The sequence below is a fragment of the Sylvia atricapilla genome, chromosome 3, assembly GCF_009819655.1.
Source record: "Sylvia atricapilla isolate bSylAtr1 chromosome 3, bSylAtr1.pri, whole genome shotgun sequence".
NCBI lineage: Eukaryota > Metazoa > Chordata > Aves > Passeriformes > Sylviidae > Sylvia > Sylvia atricapilla.
This window is the reverse complement of record NC_089142.1, coordinates 3,681,337-3,703,886: the sequence shown is the minus strand read 5'-3', so window position 1 is coordinate 3,703,886 and position 22,550 is coordinate 3,681,337. Positions and strand designations below refer to the sequence as shown.

The 22,550-nt window shown below is 41.5% G+C and overlaps 1 protein-coding gene across 1 annotated transcript in view; it reads right to left on the bottom strand.

Moving 5' to 3' along the window:
* LOC136359821 (fibrocystin-like) overlaps positions 1–22,550 on the bottom strand; it is a 54,617-nt gene that overhangs the window by 8,621 nt on the left and 23,446 nt on the right. The window contains exons 2-5 of the mRNA XM_066316759.1: positions 19,000–20,005; positions 5,491–5,626; positions 4,867–4,954; positions 1,395–1,502 (exon numbers count right to left, since the gene is read on the bottom strand). Of these exons, the coding sequence (XP_066172856.1) occupies positions 1,395–1,502; positions 4,867–4,954; positions 5,491–5,626; positions 19,000–20,005 (1,338 nt within the window). The remainder of the gene's footprint in view (positions 1–1,394; positions 1,503–4,866; positions 4,955–5,490; positions 5,627–18,999; positions 20,006–22,550) is intronic.

The following is a 22,550-nucleotide window of genomic DNA, read 5'->3' as shown; positions in this document are numbered from 1 at the left end:
CATGTGTTTGGCAGCTCAAAATACACAGAAATCCCCTCCTTTGAAAGGCCCACCTCCAACTGCTCCCTGCACCCCAATTCTCCCTTTGCCAAGCCACGGGAAGCACTGGATTTGGATGAGCTACTTGTGGCAGCCTAAATGTTTGCAAACTTCTTCTACATTATTTTTTTTTCCTCTCAGATTTTTTCATTACCACTTGGTCACTTCACCAGTCATTTCTTGTTCCCTCTGTTTCTTTTTTTTCTGGATGAGGCAAGACACGAGAGATAGATAGATAAATAGATAGATGAAAGATAGATAGACAGATAGATAGATGAGATAGATAGATAGATAGATAGATAGATAGATAGATAGATAGATAGATAGATAGATAGATAGAAAATCATCTACAATAGTATTTATCTAGAGAGACACCCATGCCTATTTATCTAAAGAGGGATGGATGGATGAGTGGATGAATAGATGGATGGCTGAATGGATGGGTGAATAGATGGATGGATGCAATACCATAATAGAGACTTGACACGTGGTCTTACAACATTTATATGTTAATATGTCCTTGGACTGAGTGCTAGACCTGCTCCTGCTTCTCCACAGACTTGCCTCAGGAGTCATCCTGGGACAAGAAACCAACACTTTGACCCCTCTATACCTTCAGAAACAGATTTAGAGATAATTTCAGGCCCCCAAACAGTTGCAGAAGCACTTATCATGTGCAGACATATTGAGGATTTTCCAAGGCAGAGTTCACGGGGTGCCTTGTCTCCAGTGGCCCCCTCAGCTGGCATTCCCAAGAAGGCATCAGCACACCTCCCTCCTCTTTACTGAGGGCTCAGGGGCCTCTAAAGGTGCCAACATCATCTTCATAAGCTCTCAGGAGAGCCCTGGCAGAGCCCAGCCCTGGAGTCAGACTCTGAATGTGCATAACCACCCATAAAGGTGACCAGGTGCAGACAAACAGTCAGGAAAAGGTTCTATAAAAATAGCCAGGAGCATAGACGGAAATTTTCTGAATATAAACAGGGATAAAGAGGGAATGAGAGGTTGCAATTTATAGGGAAAAAATTGCTTTGGCAACTTAACTGATTTTAAGTATCTGATTTCTTGGGATACATATTAGGCAAACCAGGGAGAAAGAGGCACCTTTTTCTGACAATACTTCTCTGTATTTATTCATTAGATTTGAGAGATCTTGCATGAATAGCACAGAAATCACCCAGCTCTCCTGCTGCCTGGGGAATGCCAATTTGGATGTGGAACAGAACTCAGGCTATTTAGAGGTTTGGCATTGCTCCACCCATTCAAACAAAGTTTAACTCCTTTTTTGTAAATTCAGGCCACCTGTAGGGCTTTGATTTTACTGAATCAAAAAATACACAGGATATAGGATTTACCTGGAGGTGATGTGACAGTGAACACAAGTCTCCAGTTTGTTCCTGAGCTGGAGACTGCCAGATTGGAAAAGCTTGCACATCCCTCTATGACCTGCACTTGGGTGAACCCTGGAGAGTCAGAAAAAATCATATTGCAATTAACAGCAATCAGGTGAGGGCCAATTAGGGACCTCAGGGAGTCCTCACGACTTTAAGGGACTTCAGAAAGCCTAAATTCATTATCCATCTTAATCATAAACATTGCGTCTAACTCCAGAAAATTTCACACATAGGTACTTGGAAAACAAATTCCTGAGGGATTGGAGGCTTCAGCTTCTAAATATTTTTTCTTTGAGCTCATTGTGAATTGGCATTTTCTGTGTGTTATGGGGATGTAATGTGAATGCAGCTGTGAAAGGGATCAAACAAAGGTAACAGGAGCTATAAAGACACACTGAAAAGTTCCAAAGGTCCATTTTTTTTTTTTTAATTTAGCTCATGTCTTGTGTGACTAAGTACTTCACCAAGGTTAGGAGAGTAATAATGAGAGACTGTCCTAAGGGGATGGTCTCAAGGAGTCAACCACTATAACTAAGGGACAAGCTGAATCTTCAATTCTTTTCTGATTTGTAGGTGTTTCACCTTATCTTTGGGGCATATTCCCTCCTTTCCTGTTGTTAAATCTCTTGGAATTTTTCTCCAGCTCTGTCAGATGCTTTGCAAGGTATTTGGCCATGGAAAATGTCTGTGGTGATTGCCACAGTACAGGAGACAGTAGAGGAGACACTGTCAGCTGGAAACCTGGCAAGGAAAAAACTCCATGAGGAGCATTAAAATGAAACCCAGGAAAGAGAATTTCTCCTTCACATTGCCTCTTGTGATCTATCAGGGAATTCATTCTGACCCAACATTTGCCCTTGCCATGACTGTTATTTCTGTAGGCTCTTTTTAAAAGTTATAATTTACTTTGCAACTGGATCCCCATTTTATGGTTTGTATCTTTGAGTACCAGCCAAGGCCTGGCCTTTGAGTGATGCTGGCCAGGTCTGGTCTGCATTCAGACTCTTGGGGTGAAAGGGGTGAAATCCTAAAGGCTGACAAATTTCCAAATGTTGGTTCAGGTGGGGGGTGAGATGCCAGAACTTCCTCAGGATGCTGGACTTGCTCCAGTGATCACAAACACAGACTTTTGCCTGCTGAAAGACAACATGTCATAACTATTTGCTTTATGAAGCAGGTGGTTTGGCATTTTATTGCAGTTGAGCAGCACAGGTGAAGGTACATAAAGCTGAATGTGGGCAGGACATTTCAGCTCTGCCATTTTCATGTTCAGGGTATTGAACAAAGTTGTAAAGTAGAAAACTCTGAACTAGGGCCAGGAATTGCCCAGGACAAGGTCTTAGGCCAAACCATGACACATATTAATTATTTAGCAACATAAATGATAAAGTTTCTCCTCTCTGTGACTCTGGTACTATTAAATTTGTTAATACCCAGTTAGTTTTGACTACATATATAAGTTTTGTCTATTTCTGTACAGTATTTAGCAAGCTAAACCACCAATTTCTTTACAAGTCTTCATGATTAGCTGTGATGCAGAAATAATCAGTGATTTATACTGTGAATAGATTTAATGGAGATGTGGGTATGTAGATTTCTTTTATTGCTCCACCCTAATCCTGGTTCATCCATCTATCACTCATATAATCCCCCTTATGAAAGCGTCTGAACAGACTACCAAGATTTTCTTGGCTCTCATACTCACTGTAATACAGATTTCAACAGAGGGTCTTGTCAGCTGTGTTCAAATACTTTATAATTGCCATTTTTAGTGTGTGATGAAGCCTGGAGTACTGTACTGTACTTCTCAACAGAGACTAGCTCAGCTTTTGGGCACATATGCTTCAAAGCTCAGAATATTACAGATATATATGGGAGTCTTCCCAAAGATCTCTCAGGCAAGCTGGTATTTAACGTAGAAGCACAGCTAATTTGGAGCTAAACTGCCTTCCACGAGGCACTTTGGCTGCTGTCAGATGAAGCAGCCTCAGTGTGCTAGACGGGACCCATTTCCATTAAATGCTGCTTTCATGTGCTTCAAAAGATGAGTGCAATAAGGATGTTTGTCAAAGGAAAAACTGCAACAAACTATTACATGCAGAACATCTGTACTGTGCTGCTCTTCCTTTGCTGGAGTTTATTGACTATTAATTTGATGTATGTATCTTTTAAAGAATGTGAAGTGTCTTTCTTTTCAATGACTTTTCTTTTTCTTTCTTTCTTTCTTTCTTTCTTTCTTTCTTTCTTTCTTCCTTCCTTCCTTCCTTCCTTCCTTCCTTCCTTCCTTCCTTCCTTCCTTCCTTCCTTCCTTCCTTCCTTCCTTTCTTTTCTTCCTTTCCTTCTCTATCTCTTTCTCTCTGTCTGTCTTTCTTTTTTTTTTATTTTCTTTTTTTTTCCTTCCTTCCTTCTTTCTTTCCTTCCACAATAACCTGTGGAAAGATTATTAAACTTCATCTAAACCTAAGGAGTTTAGGAACATGCCCTGAAAAGGCATGAAAAGCAGCAGAAAACACCAAAGGATTTTTCTGTAATCCTGGAACAATCTTGTGGTAGGAAGAATTTCTGATTAAGAGAAACAGGGACTGAAAGGGTGAGAAGCTGTGATCTACAGCATAAATGCTACTTCTCTATATTTGAACTTTTCAACTAAAAAATAACTCACAAATGGTTTTACCATGAACAGAATACTTTCTCTGCAATGGGGAACGAATTTCATTGTGTGTGCTTCATATATTTAAATATTTTAGCAATTAAACTAATAAGTTTGTAATCATTATCATTTCCTACTTCTAATTCAGTAGCATACAACCATCTGCAGGTCTTTGGTTCAGCACTCTACTTAAACAAGGTTCTATACCTCAGAAGGCTCACACAACCTTGAGGGAAATCCTTACATGTTTAGAGTTTTTCATGAGTTTTCATAAGTCTTTCATGAGTTCCCACATTTTGATAAATGAGGAATAGAAGGGAAATATTCAGATCCCCCATGGAAAAAACCCTCTTTCATATTATAATATATTAATGACAATCCATAGGAAGCTGTTTCTGTCTGTACTTGGCCAGATCCTTTGCTGGGATAAAAAGGTTGTCGTGGACCCTAAAGAAGATATCCCACTTAGCATAATTTGCAAACCAAGTGTTAGGATTTCTAATTCTTCATTCTTTCCTTTTTTGCCCCCAGATATGTCTTTTCAAGACAAACTAATGGATATACTTCCTTTAAGCTACCAGAGAACAAAAAAACTTTGTAAAAACCTTTTTCCCTGTAGCATATGACTGGGCAGTTCACCAAACTCCTACTGCAACCTTCTGTTTTCAGCCTAAAGACTGGTTTTCAACTGTAGTATTTTTCAGGGAGGAATCCTAAATTTATCACTATCATTTTGCATAGCTGCTTTGCCGTAATACTTTCTATAGGAAAATGCATCCAAACCTTTCAGCACAGCCTCAGAGGAGTCCTTGAGATGAGCTGATACAACCCAGGGTTCTGCAGGAGGCCCCAGTTTGTCAATTCTTTCACCCTGGGAGGAAGAACAGAAGAGAAAATTTTGTGTCCTCAGCAACATCAAAGAAAGCTTTCATTGCAATCAATCAATCAATCAATATATATATATATATATATATATGCCCTCTGTCTAACAGCAGTTTGCATTTATGTGTCACAAGTTACAAAGGTCACAAAGTTCACCATAACTTTTCAAGATGAGGCCACATCACAGGATGGGCCAGGCTGGAAGGGACCACAGGGGCTCATCTGGTGCCACCTCCCTGCTCCAGCAGGGTCACCCCAGAGCACAGGGTTGTGTCCAGACAGTTCTGGAATATCTCCAGTGAGAGACTCGACCCCTTCTCTGGATAATCTGTTCAGTGCTCAGTTACTGCACAAGAAAGTTCTTCCTCCTGTCCAGGTGGAACTTGCTGGGCTCAGTCCCTGCCCGTTCCTCTGGTGCCATTGCTGAGCCCCCTGGAGCGGAGCCTAGGTCTGTACAAAAACTCTCAGATGTCAAAATAGTACAGAATTAACAGAAGTTTCCATCCACAGGGAGGCAAACCCTACCTTTCTGTCCAGGAAAATAATTTTTGGTTGTACAGGAAGCTGCTTCTCGATTTCTCCATCTGAGGGTTGCACCTGAACAGAGATGCTGTAGGGTCTTCTGTATAAACACGTTTCTGAGTGTTGTCTGCTTCCATTTCTTTCACATGAAAAGGGATGGGAAAGAAAAAAAAAAAAAAAAAAAAAAAAAAAAAGGAAAATTAGAAATAAAGTTATAGATGTTATTTTCTGCTCCAATTTTCTAACTACAAATTTACTTTATCATAACACTGGTTCTTTGGGCGTGAGCAGCATGTAAATAGGAAATAGGAAACTGTTATCATTTCCAAGCACAAAGCAGCACCAAAATATGAAAAAAATCCTTTTGTTTCATTCCCCAGTTTACAGATGGAAAAGTGAGAAATGAACAAAGTAATTTATGTCCCTGGTATCATGTTGGAAGTATGGGGCAGAGACAGGGATTTTATGGATTCATGAACTCAATGCCTTAGCCCCAAAATCATCATTGCAGTGCACTGAGAGCAGTGGAGCCTGCAAATGTTCCTTGTCCAGCAGAAAGATTTTCACTGAAAACCTTTGAGCTCCTCTAAGAAAAAAGTATTGGTTCCTCTACCCAAGCACAGCACTTACAGGGCTTTTACTGCATTTCTTTTTCCTGCCATCACCTTCCCAATCTGCAAAGTCTGCAGACAGAAATAAAGCAGTTACAGACACCCCCTTAAAAGACACGGGTTTTTCCAAGCCTGAAATTTAAATTAGAACATCCCAGGAGAACACTTTTGCATTTGAATAAAGAATCAACACTTTATTCTGAGCCTGGATCATTTCATTCCCTCTCCCAGTGCTTTGTGTCATTTAGTATCTCATATATATATATAATTTATGTATATACATATAATGCTCTAATCTGCAATTGCAATGAAGTGGCTGGGGGTTTGGTATTGTCTTGAAATGAAAGAAGAAAAGCTATTCATTGATCTCTAGTGTTTGCTTAAAGGTGTTTACAAGCACAAGATGTGTGGATCTTAAGTTTCCTTTGCTTTTAACTGTTTTTCTTCTAGTTTGGGTTGTGGATTTTCTTTTCAGAGTCTGTATTACAAATGAGAAACTGTTTATAGTGAGCTTATGGAAAATACTGGTTTTAACTACAGCTGCCAGTAAGATCAAGTAAGGTTTTAAAGATACATGCAGACCTGAAAGGTAGCTCAAGGATTGGAGTTCTAGTTCTTATCTTGGTTGTTTATCTTGTATTTTTTGTCAGTGGGAAAGTCTCAAAGGCAGAGTTAGGTTTGAAATTCACATCAAGGGCATCAATAAGGTGCTGTTGTCCACCTTCTTCCAAAAGTGTGCATTCAGCTGTGTGACCAAAACTTACTGCAGGAACAACACACCAAGTCATTCCTGTTTCCAAGCTAAAGAGCTGCAGTTTTCTGTGAGCTCCCTGGCTCCAGCTGAGCACAGACAGGTTTAGTTGAGTCTTGGTGTAGCTTCTGTAAAGCCCCAAATTTTTTCCCCCTCCTCAGCTTCTTTAAAACTGACAACAAATAAGAAAAATGCCCTGAATTCATACCTCAGGCTCTACATGCTAAAACTGTGGTCATCTAGTGCATAGAGGAAGGCTGCTGCAAAATGTGGATTTAGGAAGTAGTTCTCACTCCCTGGGATGAGAAGAATCATAGAATCATAGAATCATAGAATCACAGAAAATTTGGATTAGAAGGGACCTTAAAGATCATATCATTTCAACCCCTGCCATGGGCAGGGAAGCCTTCCACTATCCCAGGTTGCTCGGACACTTCTGGGGATGGGGCAACCACAGCATCTCTGGGCAACCTGTGCAAACCTCACAGTAAAACAATTCTTCTTAACATCCAGTCTAAATACCTCCTCTTTTAATTTAGAAATGTGTCCCCTTGTTCTTTCACTCTCTGGTAAAATAATGGTGAAGAAAACAGAACAAAGCAAAACTAGACATGAATACTTAAAATGGAAGTGTAAAAAATGAGTGTCTGTGGGTAATTTGAACTTGGTTATCACAGCATGGAATGTGGTGCTTACATTCCACATGGTCCAACCTGACTCGTGCTGTGAGGGAGCCCCTGCCTTAGGGCACGACCCAGCACACAGCAAGCTATATTCCTTAAAATGATGTCAGTGTGGAGGAGGAGAAAGGAGCATCCTGCTGCTCCCCTGCTGATTCATGCTGCAAGGAAAATAGACCTTTCCTGGCACAGCTTTGCCCTCGGGAGGTGGAGGTAGATGAGTGCTCACAGCCCAGCAAGGTCCAGAGCAAGACTTGCCTTTGCCTTCATCCCATGGGCATGAAGGACGTGCTGTTGGCCATTGCCCTGGAGTCTCATGCTGGGCAGGAGCAGGCTGGTTTGCAATTCCCTGCTGACAGGGAGCAGCTCTGATGCTCAGTGCCCTGAAGCTCTTCTAGATGTGGGCACAGCAGGCTGGGGATGCCTCAGTCAGCAGGGACACCAGGCATCCCTGATTCTGTCACCATCAGTGCCTACACATGCCTGCTGAACAGGCTGAGGATCCACAGGAGAGCAAGTGCCTGTCCTTTAGCAGCAGGGAAGTTTGAGAGCATAGAAACTATAGGGTCTGTTGCAGGTATTATTGATTAATTGAGAAATTTTGTGGAGGGATTTGAGGCAGAGGAAGTTAAGTATCCCTGAAATCAAGGAGAACTTGTCATTTTATTTAGAATTTCAGTAATAACTAATATAATAAAATATAAAATCATAGAATGATTTGGGTTGGAAGGGACTTTGAGGATCGTCTTGTCCCAACCCTCATCCAAGGGCAGGGACACCTTCCATTATCCCAAGTTACTCCAAGCCCCGTCCAACCTGACCTTGGACACTCCCAGGAATGGGGCAGCCACAGCTTCTCTGAGCCCTTAGGGCCAGGGCCTCACCACCCTCACAGGGAGGAATGTCTTCCTGATAACTAACTTAATATAATATGGTAATATCATGACTAATACAGTTATGTAACCATAACAATGTCTACAACAATTATAGTAGTGGGAAGAAGAAGAAGAAGAAGAACAAGAACAAGAACAAGAAGAACAAGAGGAAGAAAGAAGAAAGAAGAACTAGTATCATCAACTGACTTCAAGGGAAAGGAGATCAGGATGAGAGCCTGGGTCAAGGGTCCATCAAAGTCGATGGATATGTGTCTACTAGATAACTAAATGGTGCCAAAAAACAAGCCTTGGCACTGACACCTGATCACCTCTACCATTAAACTATCAGTCCTTCTTAAGCTGTGGTTTAGGTCCAATGGCAAAATCCAGAACAACTCCCAAATGGTCGTCTGGGAGTTAATACAGAAAGTATTTTCACTTGGAAGTTTGGATGAGGCCATGCTGAAATAAGTCAGCTGGCCTTGGTGCCAAAGAACAGCCCCTGGCATATTTAATTTCCTAATAGACATTGAAATTAATTGAACAGTTGTCTAGTATGTCTGCAATGCTAGTGTTATAAAATCAATATATCCTTGGAAGGGGAAGGAAATTGTGAAGAAATTAGGGAATAATATGACTAAATGAATCATGATCCAGCCAAAAAAGACATTTTTCCTTTTTGTTGAAGAGGTTGGAGTTGCTGGTGGCTTCAAGGGATTCAAGAAAGGGGCGTGCAGCAAGGACAGGGCATAGACAAGGTGAGGACTTGTGGGAGGCATAGCAGGTAAAGTAGGAAGGATTGTGAGGAATTCAGCATTTTGTGGTGAGAATGGGTTCTGATGTCATGGGATGATGAAATAAGCCAGACCTCTGCCCTCTCAGGTGCACTGTTGGGGCTTTGTCTTCCCCTGGGGATCTTGTCATTAATTAATACAGATGGGGAAGAGCAACATGAGCATCAGAAGACAATGAGGAGTCTGAGATATTTCCTATTTTAAGCAAGAAAAGTTATTTGAAAGATGACTTTTATTTCTGTCGATTCCCTTATTTTCCCATATAATAGAAAGAAATCAAAGAGAACCATGGAGCCCAGCTCCTGGCCCTGCACAGGACAGACCCAACAATCTCACCCTGTGCACGAGAGCATTGTCCAAGCAGTTCTTGAACTCTGCCAGGTTTGGTGCTGTGACCACTGCCCTGGGGAGCCTGTTCAGTGCCCAGCCACCCTCTGGGTGAAGACACTTTTCCTCACATCCAACCTAAACATGCCATGACACATTTTCATGTCATTCCCTCAGGTCCTGTCACTGCTCACCACAGAGCAGAGATCAGTGCAGGCCCTCTTTGTCTCCTCATGCAGAAGTTGTAACTGCAATGAAGTATCCTCTCAAACTTCTCTAATCCAGGCTGAGCAAACCAAGTGACCTCAGCTTCTCCTCCTATGACTTCCCCTCCAGGCCCTTCTTTCATTAGAACAACGAATCTGATGAAGGGTCTAGATGTGGCATAACAGAAGCCTTTAGAAGGAGAGGGACGGAGCAGATGCATCAGATAGAACATCCTCCAGATTCATTAGTGACTTCCATTAATTGCTGTAGATCAGAGGAAATGCCCTTATTGACAAAGCCAGTGGCAAGGAGCTAAGCCAGGCCTCCTCCATAACACACTCCCCAAGTTTACTGTCAGAGAAATGTCCTTTATTAAATGTAAACAGCATCCCGCCGGAGGTCAGAGCTTTGCCGTGCTGCGTATCCCAAGGTAATACCACTTTAAGCTCCACATAAACTCTTAAACAGTTTCTATCCTAAAACCAGACCGTAGGTGGTACAGTTTTTTACGATATGTTATAATAGTGCAATAAATCTGTTAGCTTAAAATCGAATCTCCGTGGCCTTTTAGAGAAATCATCATTAAATGCAAGGCCCTGTTAATGATGCCATCCCAGTGAAATTGTTTAATCTGCTAGGGGGGTGGAAGGTCACCAAATGAATTTTTTATAATACATCAACTTGACACGCAATAGGGAAAACTGTAATAGATAAAAGCAAAGGAAAAGGGCACTGTCTTCTTCTGATAGGTCAATAGCAGCCAAGAGAGTCACTCATCCACTTTTCCTTCACTACCGTGCTCCTTTTCCATTTAATATGGACACCCAATTAATACCTCAGCACCATAGACAACCTCATTTTAGGTGAATTATAGCAATTTCTTCCCCCTTCTCCGAAATGAAAGTGATCACAATACATCATAGCATTGTGCGAATTAACGTTAATTGATTCGAGTTACCAAGCATTGATGGGCCACTTCTATAATCTGGTCCTTATTGGGAGCTGGAAGGGATGGAGGGAAGATTAGATTGCATCCCCCGTTGCTTTGACGACGGCGGTCACCTGATGGCTTGTTAGACAGTTGTAGGCTTCTATTGCCGGCCCCAGTGGGGTCGTCAGTAAACTGGAGTGATGTCCAAACATCATTACACGCTGCTCCGATATTAAAGCAAAGGGATTAGCACCTTATTGCAGGCAACCTGGATTTGTCATTGTGCTGTCGTTATCCAATTTCCAGATGATAATGTGACTGTGGCCTGCGGGCACGAGGTCCTGCAGCCAAACCAAGGTGCCTGTGTATGTATACATATATATATATTTATTTATTTTTAATACATATATACACAAACACACATACTCCTGTACATATAGACACATGCACACCACCCCCCAAAAACACCCAGCACCCCAAGCCATTTAACCCTTTGCTCACCAGATTCCTGCTAACAAAGCATGTGGAAGAATTTTTCCCCCTTTTCCATTAGATGTGCAGTGGAGGCTGAGAGCACGATGCGACAGCAGAGCAGCGCTGGCCTGGGAGCTGCCAAGGCCGTCAGTCACTCGAATGTCACAGCAGACAAGCTCTGCTGATAGAGGTGACACCACTCACATGTTAAATAAGGGGGAGTGGGGACAGGATTGGTCCCTTGGAGATGTGGCCAGGAGCTCCTCTCTGCTGGTGCCTGCGTAGTGTAAATCATCGCTTTTGTCACAGGTCCCGTTAGTCGTTAGGAGGGAAAATAAATCCATATGTGACACCAGCAAGGCAGGTTTTGTTTGACAGCACCAGTGCTGGGATCAGATCTCTTTACAGTGATGGAGAAGCACGACAGAGACACTGCTGGATCTCCTGCATGTATCTGAACAATGTTAACTTCCGAGGGAAGTTCTGGAATAGGGAATAGTTTCTCTTGAGCTGATCCTCTTCATTTTGAACTGAGATGCATTAACACAAACTCTTCAGTTTCAAAGACCAAGACTGTTGTGTGAGGTATGAGGCAATTTATCCCTCCTTCTTCCCACAGAGACATGCAAAGTCCTGTGCTCCTTTTCCCAAACCTCTCCTACCCTCTCCATGTTCCTCTTCCTTTGCTTTATCCTGCTCCCCTTTCACCTTTCCTACCTCCTCCTCCTCCTCATTTCCTCCAGAGCAGCCAGCTGAGTTTTGGAAGGCCATTATCAGAGCAGGCAACCAGAGTTAAGTGGGGGGTAGGACTTCTAATTGCCTGAATATTGCAATTCACATCTGTCACCTTTGAATGAGAATGACAAAGTCTTGGATATGTTTACCATGTACACTAGATACTAACAGAAATTTAGTTTAAAATTTCAGGCTTAGGCGTGAAATGTATCTTGGTGATAGATCCTCAAACCGCTACACTGTGAGAAGGGTTCCTGCCCAGGAGAGCAGTGGTGAAAAACTATTATTATATTTATCTACTGTTATTGGAGAGGCAACGTGAAGACCCATGAAAAGTAGTTCAGAGATTTGTTTGAAAACTTGCAAGGGAAATGCTGGCTTCACACAAGGCTCATATATGAGGGGCTGTTTTGGGTATTTTTCCTGTCAAATCCAAATAATCTTATGGATAGACATCATATTTTGTGCTTGCTTGGAACAGCCTGAAAGAAAAACATTTCTGCTTAAGCTGCAATTCAATTACTTTACTTACCATGGAGTCAGGTCAAAAGATACGTCTTTAGTTTTCCTTCCTTGATTTAAATATGAAGAAAAAAAAAGCTAAACAGTAGATCTGTGGCCTAATATCTACCTAATTAAAGACCTTTTGTAGCATCTTCATCCCTGGTATGACTAGGCCTTCCTTACATTGAAAATTCAATATCAATTCTACCAGAAGAAAAAAATTAGTTACAGACTAAAACTTCACTATTGATCAGACAGATAAATATTCTATTGGCACAGAATCCCTTCACATAAACTCTTTTTACATCCATTGTCTCACCTTCACTGTGGGAAGATGTGTCTGAGTCTCCAAGTTCCTCTGGCCCTTCCCACAGCTACTAAGTTTCCCACTAGGGAGAGAATTATGAACTGACAAAAAAACTTTCATCCTGATTCCAAAAGTACAACTTGATCAGACAGTTTTATATGACATAACATCTTTTGTTCAAGTTTTAACCCCCACTTTATGCACATGACATTTCTTATCTCATCACTTCCATAAGGAACCCATTACAGAATCCCACTCCTCTGATGGAAAACCCTCTCAAGTTTTTCATGTGGACTTTCCCACGATTTTCTAGACTGTAAAAGAGATGTTGGCCACCTTAACTCTCCTCAAACTAGATAAATAGATAAATAAAAATTTACAATATAATTTTGGCCATGTGAGGGAAAAAATTATGAAAATAACATTGAATGGAAATGTGAAATGTTCTCTTTCTAATTCTATTGCAAGAATCTCCTAGTTTATTATCTGAAGGAGGAACCTACTTCTATTTTTAAATTCAAATTTACCTCTCAATGCCTTATACTCTTTTGTTCCTGTGCTGTCACTGTCCATTACTGAGAGATACCTCACTGATATTTACTCTTGCAACATATTTTCACAGATAAAATTATATCTTCCAGACTTGCTTTGCCAAGGTAAACAAACTCTTTACAAAATGGTTTTATGATTCTACTCCTTACTTCTTAAAATAAACTCCATTTCCATGATCATCTTAAATGTCCTTCCTTTTACTTACTTGGACTGAATTTGTCCTTTTTTCCACATCAGCCACGAGTGAGTGACACATTCCACATAAGAATATGTCCTCTTCACTGCCCCTATGAATATCTAACCTAAAATTTAATGAGTTTAAATTAAAGGAGATTTTAAGTTTAGTTAAAGCTCCTGAGTATCATCACTTCCACACTTTCACTTGGGGAATGTAGGAGATAAAACTTGGAAATAACCTCAAGTGCTGCAATGTCTGCAGCTCTTGACATGGAGATTTTTAGCATCCTGCCTTTGCCTGCTCACTGGAGGAAAAACTTGCATACTTATGCAGGAAAAAAAGATGTCAAGTCTTTTTTTATATAAAAACCTGTGCAACTCCACACAGCAGCCTGCCTGAAACCTGCACAAAGGTTACCAAATCCAAGCACTTTTGTATTAGGAGGAGTCAGACAGAATTCATCTAGTTTGAACTCCAGCCCTGCTGCCTCTGTATGTGCCACGTGACACAGAGAATTAATTGTAATATCTCATTTTGTGCTCTGCATGGGAATTGCTGTTAGAATGAGCCATTCTTTGATAATTTGCTTCCCTTTTATTTCTTGCTGTGAGACTCAAATTTCCTGCACAAGCACCATTTTTCACATGCTACCTCAAACATAACCCTCGACAAAAACAATATTTCAGTTTGTATCAGGTTAAAGGTCAATCAAGAAGGAGAAAAGCACCCTGCTGTAGTGTGGAGATAGGGACTAAATTCCTTCTGGCCTATCCAGAATTATATTCCTGATTTTCTACAAAAGCACCTGCACAAACACACATAATGCATTCATCATTGTGCATCTTGTTCTCTCATATTTATATTGATACTGGGAAGATTTTGCAGAACAGGGATTTCTATCTGTAAATACATCATGGTATCTATTATACACAGGCATTTCACAGGAAGATAAATTTTGTGATAGACATCTCTGACTCTCCAGCTGTGCAAGACTAAAGCAATCACAACAATCACCTCTGTCTCCTCTTGACAAATTCATGAGCCATGTTTGAAGTGACCCCAAAAAAGGAGTTAAATTAAAATCATGTATGAAAGCACTTCAAATCATAACAGACAAGCCATATTTTTTAAAGGCTTGGCAGTGTGATATGCAGATCTCCTGACTAATACCTTAGCACAGCAAGGTTTCCAAGGCTCCCCTTCAGCCTCACTGTCCTGGGCTGCAAATGAGGACCCAGTCTGTGATGATTAAAGATCTTTTTGTAACTGTTATGTTATAGAACTGTAAAATCATTAAGGTTGGGAAACACCACTAAGATTATTGAGTCCAGCCATCAGCCCAGCACAACTGTTTTCGCCTCCAAACCATGCACTCATGAATGGTGCCCCATTCATTCACCTGCCTCTTGAACACTTCCAGGGATGTGCCCTGGGCTGCCTGACCACTCTTTCAGTGAAAGATCCTTTTTCTTTTGTAGTATCCAACATAAACCTCCCCTGGTGCAACTTGAGGATGTTTCTTCTTATCCTGTTGCTTGTTACTTGGGAGAAGAGACGAACTCTCCCCTGGCTCCAACCTCCTTTCAGAGAGTTGTTGAGAATGAAAGTGATGCAAGACAAATTTCAGCTCTGAAAGGCCACAGAGATGGGCCTCACAGGAGTGCAGGTCCCGTGTATTTCTGATGGTCCAACTGGGTTTTGCAGGACTCAGGTGTGAAAACATTCCTCTTTTCCTTCCACAGAAAAATACACTGGAATACTTCATCTGACTTGTAATCCCAGCCCCATTATCCGTGCCTGTGCCAGCACGTGCTGCTTAAATGGAGACGGATAGACAGTGGGGACAGTACATGTCCCAACAGGAAAACCCTGATTTCATTTCACAGGTTATCTGTGGCTCTATTGCATCAGAAATGTCAACCATGAGTAATTCCAGAAAAGCTATGACTGATGGGGAGCAATAAATAACAGTGCAGAGGAGCCCAAGCAGCTGAGGGTGGGTGAGTTCTGAGCCAGTCCTATGATCTGATGATGTGAGTGTTCTCTTCAATAAAGATCCCAGGTCTTCCCATAATTGGGACAGTGAATCCAAGGCTTTAGGCTAGCACTCCTCTTGTGTCTGCAGTAAAAACCCTTCTTCCTAGGGAACCCTTCTGGTCCTCGCTGCTTGGAATTTTTTTCCCAGAGTGTGCACAGATAGGAGGACAAAGCACAGCTGGGAGAGCAGTCCCAGCAGGGAGCTGTTCTTTCTTCCTAAAAAAAAGGCAGCCTTAAGGTTTCCTTTCTGGCACACAGAAGATGGTGCCTCTTGCCTTTAAATGGTCTCTTGGAATCATGTCTTGGGATCATGTAAATCATGAAATGCTTTGGGTTGGAAGGGATCTTAAAGGCCATCATCAATGTCACCCCCTGCCATGGGCAGAGGCACCTTCCACTATCCCAGGTTGATCCAAGCCCCATCCAGTTTGGCCTTGGACACTTCCAGGCATCCAGGGACAGCCACAGCTTCTCTGGCAGACCTTGGCCAGGGGCTCACCACCCACTGTAAAATTTTCCACTTCATTTTTCTGCTGTCCCATTTTTCTGTGTCCTTCAGTGCAACACAAACAGCCCCACCAACAAGAGTGACGCTGGTTCTGCTGATCCAAAATGCAGCACCTCGTCAGCATTTGGCCCAGATTTTAGATTTGATCTTGCACTTAATAGTTCCTCATTGGGCTTAACACAGCACCACAAAAAAATCAAAAACCCAAACCAAAAAACAACAAAAATACCAAAACCAAAAGTACAAAAGCAAAACAAAATAAAACAAAACAAACAAAAAAAAGAGAAAATACTGCCCCCTCAAAAACACCCTCAAAACCCTAAACAAACAAAAAAAGTCCAACCTACAGCCGAAACCAACAAACCAAGAACAAAACAACAAAACAAAACAAAGTTTCCCACAGTCACAGACCACTGCCCTCCTTGTGGCTGCTTCTCCACCACGAACCACAGAGTGTCTACCAGAAAAGTTAAGCTTGTGAACAACAGTTTGTATCACTGGCAGACATCAGGATGGTCCATGGGTCAGTAAATGGGAGAAGATGTGGTATTAATTACAGAGGGTAAGTCTTAGACAAATCCAATTTCTTTCTTGCATAGATGGAATATATGGAATATACTTATACTTGGATAAGGCTCAGTAGTGCACAATATCAAAAAATAACATTATGCAATATCAAGAGAGTACACAATAAGGTTGCCAAACATCAAATCCCATGTCCCCTATTAAAAACAGATGGGATATTACCTTTTTTGTAATACCCATATGCTTTTAATACAGTTTCAGGATTTGATGCTGAAATACACTGCTGTCTGCTCCCGCCCCAGCCCTGCTCTTCACAACCTCCTCTGCAGAAAAGGGCTGACATCTGGGCTGTGCAAATAGTGGCTGTAAAAGACTGAAAAGAGCAAGAAAGAGACAGAGGAAGGAGGGAGAGAAAGGGTTGTTTGTTGCTGTGGAGGAGAGGGAAAAGAAAGACCTTCAAAAAGTGAATCTTGGTACTGAATATCAATAAAATTAAAACTGACCAAGAACTCTGTAACTGGCAGAGCTCAAAAGAGAGCTCCAGTGGGAAATTATAGTAAAGCAAAGGAATGTCTTGTGCCGTTCAGTCAAAATGAGGTGCAGGTCTGTTGCTGTACCTTCATGGAGATACAAATATAAAGTTACTATTGATAAAATGTATGGGAGGTTTTTGGGCTGATAAATTACCAACAGAAAAGTCAAACATGGAGACCCAGATCAAGGAGGATGTAGGATCTGGGCTAAGAGAGGGAATTGGGTTCTGGAAAGTCAGAACTGAAAAGGAATTAAAGAATATAGTGAGCAAAGAGAAGTCCACGAGCTCTCCTGTTTCTGTGGGAGAATGGGCTAATGGAATCATTGAATTGTGCTTGTAGAAAATGGAATTAAATACCACTTTTGCATTTGGCACCAATGCCACATAATCATAGAACAGCAGGTTGGGAGGGACCTCAATTACCCTGTGGTCCAAATTTTCTTGGAAAAATAATGGTCTAGTCAAGGTGGCCCAGAACCCTGTCCAGTGAATCTTAAAAATGACCAAATTTGGGGAATGCATCAAGAAGAAAACCTTGACTTTCAGTCATGCACACTTCCAAACAGATTCAGAAAGCAGAGAAAGAAAGAAAGAAAGAAAGAAAGAAAGAAAGAAAGAAAGAAAGAAAGAAAGAAAGAAAGAAAGAAAGAAAGAAAGAAAGAAAGAGAGAAAGAGAGAAAGAAAGAGAGAAAGAAAGAAAGAGAGAAAGAAGAGAGAAAGAAAGAAAGAAAGAAAGAAAGAAAGAAAGAAAGAAAGAAAGAAAGAAGAAAGAGAGAAAGAGAGAGAAAGAAAGAAAGAAAGAAAGAAAGAAAGAAAGAAAGAAAGAAAGAAAGAAAGAAAGAAAGAAAGAAAGAAAGAGAGGAAGAAAGGAGGAAGAAAGAAAGAGAGAAAGAAAGAAAGAAAGAAAGAAAGAGACTCACCAGTACTCAAACCTTCTGATTTTTTCCAAAGCAGACAGTGAGGTGATTTAATTACTCTGAAGGTATCTGGAGGAGGAGGAGGAAGAATCAATGCCTAGAAAGTTACTGATGTAAAAGTGGAGAAAAGAACAAGATGCTTTCATGGGAATCTGGAGGTAGAGGCTGACAAGAGGAAAAGGGAAAGTATTTGTGACAGAAAGAACAGGAATAGAACCCAACATCCGGGCACATGTTCAGGTAGTATTGGATGTGTCCAGCTCTTGTACCATCACAACCAGGAGGTTGTCTAGAATTTTAGGTAAAAAGAAATGTCAACACTATGGCATCAAAGTAAAGAGTAGTGGCTTGTATCATGCAAGATATTGAAGCAAAAGGTTAAACAGATTTTTGTAGCCCTAAATTTTAAAAGTATATTAATAAATGTTTAGATCTTCAAGATAGTAATGCAACAACTCATCTTCAATAACACATCCCTGCTGCCACATCAATTTGTAAATGTTCATAGATTTAATTGTTCAAAATTTAAGAGCTATGATAGCCTGAATTAACCCAATTCTTTATAGTTTCAAGACAAACTTCCAGGAACTCTGTTCCTCATTTAAGACACTACTGACATCCCTGCATTCCAGAGTTCCAAAAGCACCAACAGAAAAACATGGCAATTGATACTTGAGGGTCCAACTAGTACATGGGCGTTGCTCTGACATCACAGAATCATGGAATGGTGTGGGTTGGAAGGGACCTTAGAGGTGATCCAGTTCCACTCCCTGCCATGGGCAGAGACATCTTCCACTATCCCAGGTTGCTTCAAACCCTGTCCTGGCCCTGGGCACTTCCAGGGATGGGGCAGCAACAGCTTCTCTGGGCAAGTCATGGAAACTTTATAGCATGTTTCACCATGTTTAGTCATATTTCAGTCAATGGAGATGGAAATTTTATAGCATGTTTCAGCATGGTTAGTCATATTTCATTCTATGGAAAACTTACATAAGTCCATCTGTTGGAGAAACTGCCTTGCTACACTTAAATCAGTATCTAGTGATGATACATCTGCTACTTACCTACTGTTACCTTCTCCTGGGGACAGCAAAGCAGACTGAGTCACCATCAAGGTGTCAACTGGCAAGCCAAGGCCACTCTGGAGGGCTCCAGTCTGATGAGTGTTGATAATTGTTCTGGCCAAACTCTTTAGGCTGTCACTTGTCAACTCATTTCTTGGATGACCCGGCAGATCACCAAGCTCAATGATGAGCACCCTTGATGGACCAGCCCCACCAGGTGGCTGCAGAGCCCGGGTGCTCCCTGGCTGTGTCCCCTCTTCCTGTGGGCCGTATCTGCTCTGAAAGGCTGTGCAAAATGCCATGTTAGGGCAGTGATATCTCTTTTTGCTGGCATTGGCTGAAATTGCCTTCAAAGTGCTTTCATCTCCCAGCACATTATGGACTACTCTGACTTGGTCATGGCCAACCTTCAAGAAATCAGCAAATCGACGTGTTATGGTTGCCTCATCCTCTTGCCCAACAGCTTCAGTCAGAGTGAAAGCCACAAGAAGGGAAAAGCCAGCAACTATTTCCACAGGTTCCTTCTCATGGAGGAGAACATGGAGAAGGTTGTCCTCAAAGCTGAAGTAATTTGCTCCTGCCCCTGCGTTCAGTGAAAAAGAAGATGGGGTGGGAGAGACATAACTCCCTTGGGTGAAAACACGGAGGCTGAGTGGTTCAGGGAAGAATATGGCCAGGGGCAGCCTGGTTGTGTTTTGGCCACTGAGGAGGTAGAGCCTGAAAGCCAGAGGTGCCAGGTCTGGGAAGCAAACCGTGGTGAGTTTGCTGGAGGGCAGAACAGAGAAGAAAGCAGAATGAGGCTCTGCAGGGTAAGAAAAAGAATGTGAGGTCTCATCAGTGAAGGTGTCCATAAAGCTGTCAGTCACTGTAACCACTGGGAACAGTCTCTGGCTGTCCACACCAGAATCCAAATTTTCTAAGATGACAAGTGCATGATCTGTCTGTTTGCAGAAGAAGCCTTGTACTGAGGGCTTGAAGAGGCACTTACTGTCATCTCTGTAAATTCCTGGAAGAAAAAAAAGGGAGATGGGGAAAAAATTAATTGTTTCAGACATCATCTCAAAAAAATTCTTAAGTAGCTCCTTATTTTCCCATTCCAAATTTGAAGCCACTTTGTCAGTACTAAAATTTTACATAATTTTAAGGGAAGCTTGGATGCTGAGGGATATTAAATAGGTAGAAAGTTCATCGACCTCTAGATGCCCTGGAGTTGAAAATTGTTGAGGACTGAAAACAAATGACAGAAGCATCACATACACCTACCTTGTTCTTTGTAGATATCAAACTACAGTATCCATTGAAAGAGCACACATGCAAGACAGAATTTTTTTTTTTTTTTTTTGACCCAGCACTTTGTCCCCATGTTTTTGTGCCTTCTACACTTTTCCTGGTCCCAAGCCCATAGCAGGGTGATGAATTAGGGCATGACTGCAAGTTTCTGTGAGGATAATTTAACCCTACAAAACCCTGTCTCTTTCCACTCTGCACGTCAAACAGAAAACATTAGAAAAGATTAGAACATCATTAATTTACTCCTATGATGAACCATCTCATCAAATTTTGGAGCTGGAAGAAACCACCAGATTCAGATATCAAATATAGGAGACTCTCACACATGTTCCAAATGTCCAAACTCCCACTGCAGTCAGTTGAGATCTGGAATTTCCACCATTTGCATACAGGCAGGTATTTAGATTTGTTTGGGATGTCCTGAGGTACCTGAGACAGGTGACACAGGGTCTATAGAAGACATATGCCCTGCAAGGACACCCCACAGCACCAGAAATTACACTAAACACACATTTGTGTAACTGAAACACACCCAATTCCCCAGCCATCTATACAAAGCATATCAAAACCAATTAAATTCACCCTAAAATACTTATGTTTAGTCATCTGGATTACACTTTACAATCCTATAACTCTATTGACCAGAGATGGGATCCTGTCACTTAAACACAAGTACCACCTGGACTTCTTTTGGTAGCTACAACATCTGTAGGTGTAACACATAATGAATGGCAGTGCAAAAGCCACTTTAGATAACACTTTGTTCTTTCACTGCATGTAACGGGTGAAGATCATTACACATATCATATTTAGGATTTCCTACTAAATTCCTTCCCAAGTTCCTCTGCAGACAAGTCAAGAAGATCCTTTTATAGAAGGCTCTAGAGAGAAGAGATGCAATCCACACAGTCTGAATTAGAATCATAGACTCACAAAATTGTTTCTGTTGAAAGGTTGGATCTTAAATATAGTCTAGTTCAAACCCTCCTGAAAAGGAGCACCTTCCACTAGACCAGGTTGCTCAAACCTGTGTTTTACCTGTCCTTGAACACTTCCAGGGATGGGGAATCCACAGCTTCTCTGGGCAGCCTGTGCCTCAACATCCTCACAGCAAAGAATTTCTTCGCAATATCAAATTTAACCCTAAACTACCCCTGTTTGTTTGATATCATTCCCCCTTTTGCTGCCATTCCATGCCTTTGTCAAAAGTCCTGAAAGGTGCTACAAATTTACAGTGTGGTCCATCTGACCAAATACAGGTCCCTGCTTTAAGATGAGAGAAATTGTGCCTCAGGCTATAACAATGAGATCACCACTGATTATAAAGAGAGAATAAAAGTAAATGAGTTCAGATACAGGCACCAAAAGCATAAATATTTCTGCCTGGAGCACCTCAGAAAAAGATGTGTGTTTCTGTTTTTCTTTCCTCTCTTCAAAATAAAATCAAAGGAGGAATTTGCTGCTGCAGCCAGCGAGAATTCTCTTTCCCTCACCCAGCCTTGCTCCTTCCTGAGTCAGCTGTGTTCACAAACGTGTTGGGCAAAGCATGGCCAATGTCCAAACTAACTCTGTGCTCCTCATTGAGCACTTCGGGACATATATTCATTTCACACAAAAAATAAGGGACAGCAATATCCTTGGGAGTCACAAACTCCTGGATGAATAAGAGGATATTGGGGCACCAGGACATCCCTTATCAAGGACATATTATGTGAAAATTTCTGCTGGAAAAAAGTAGCAGACTCTCAAAAAAGAAATTAACTATAAGAAGAGTTGGATGGGGCTCTGAGCAACATGATGCAGTGGAAGGTGTCTCTTCCCATGGGAGGAGTGTTGGAACTGAATGATCTTCAAGGTTGCTTCCAACCCAAGCCATTCTGTGATTCCATTAAAAATTCTGGGCTCTGCCTTTAGTTACATCCTAAAGCTTGGACCCTGTGGATTCTCACCTATTATGTATTTCCAGGGGAACCATCATGTGCACCCCATGGTCTGTGAAATTCCCCAGAATGAGCTCTCCCTCTGCACGTCACCAAGGGAAGCAATGGAATTACATAAATGTCTAAATTTGCCCAGGGAGGATATCCAAGTGGGATGGGATCTGTAAAACGCCCCCTATTTTTAGACGCCAGCTTACAAATTTGCTTCCCTTCTCTTGTTTTTCCCTGGGGTTGTTGTTTTGGTTTTTTAATGTGGTTTTTTTTTTTTTTTTTTGGGGGGGGGGGGGAGGTGGGAGTGGTTGGTTTGTTTGTGGGTTTTTT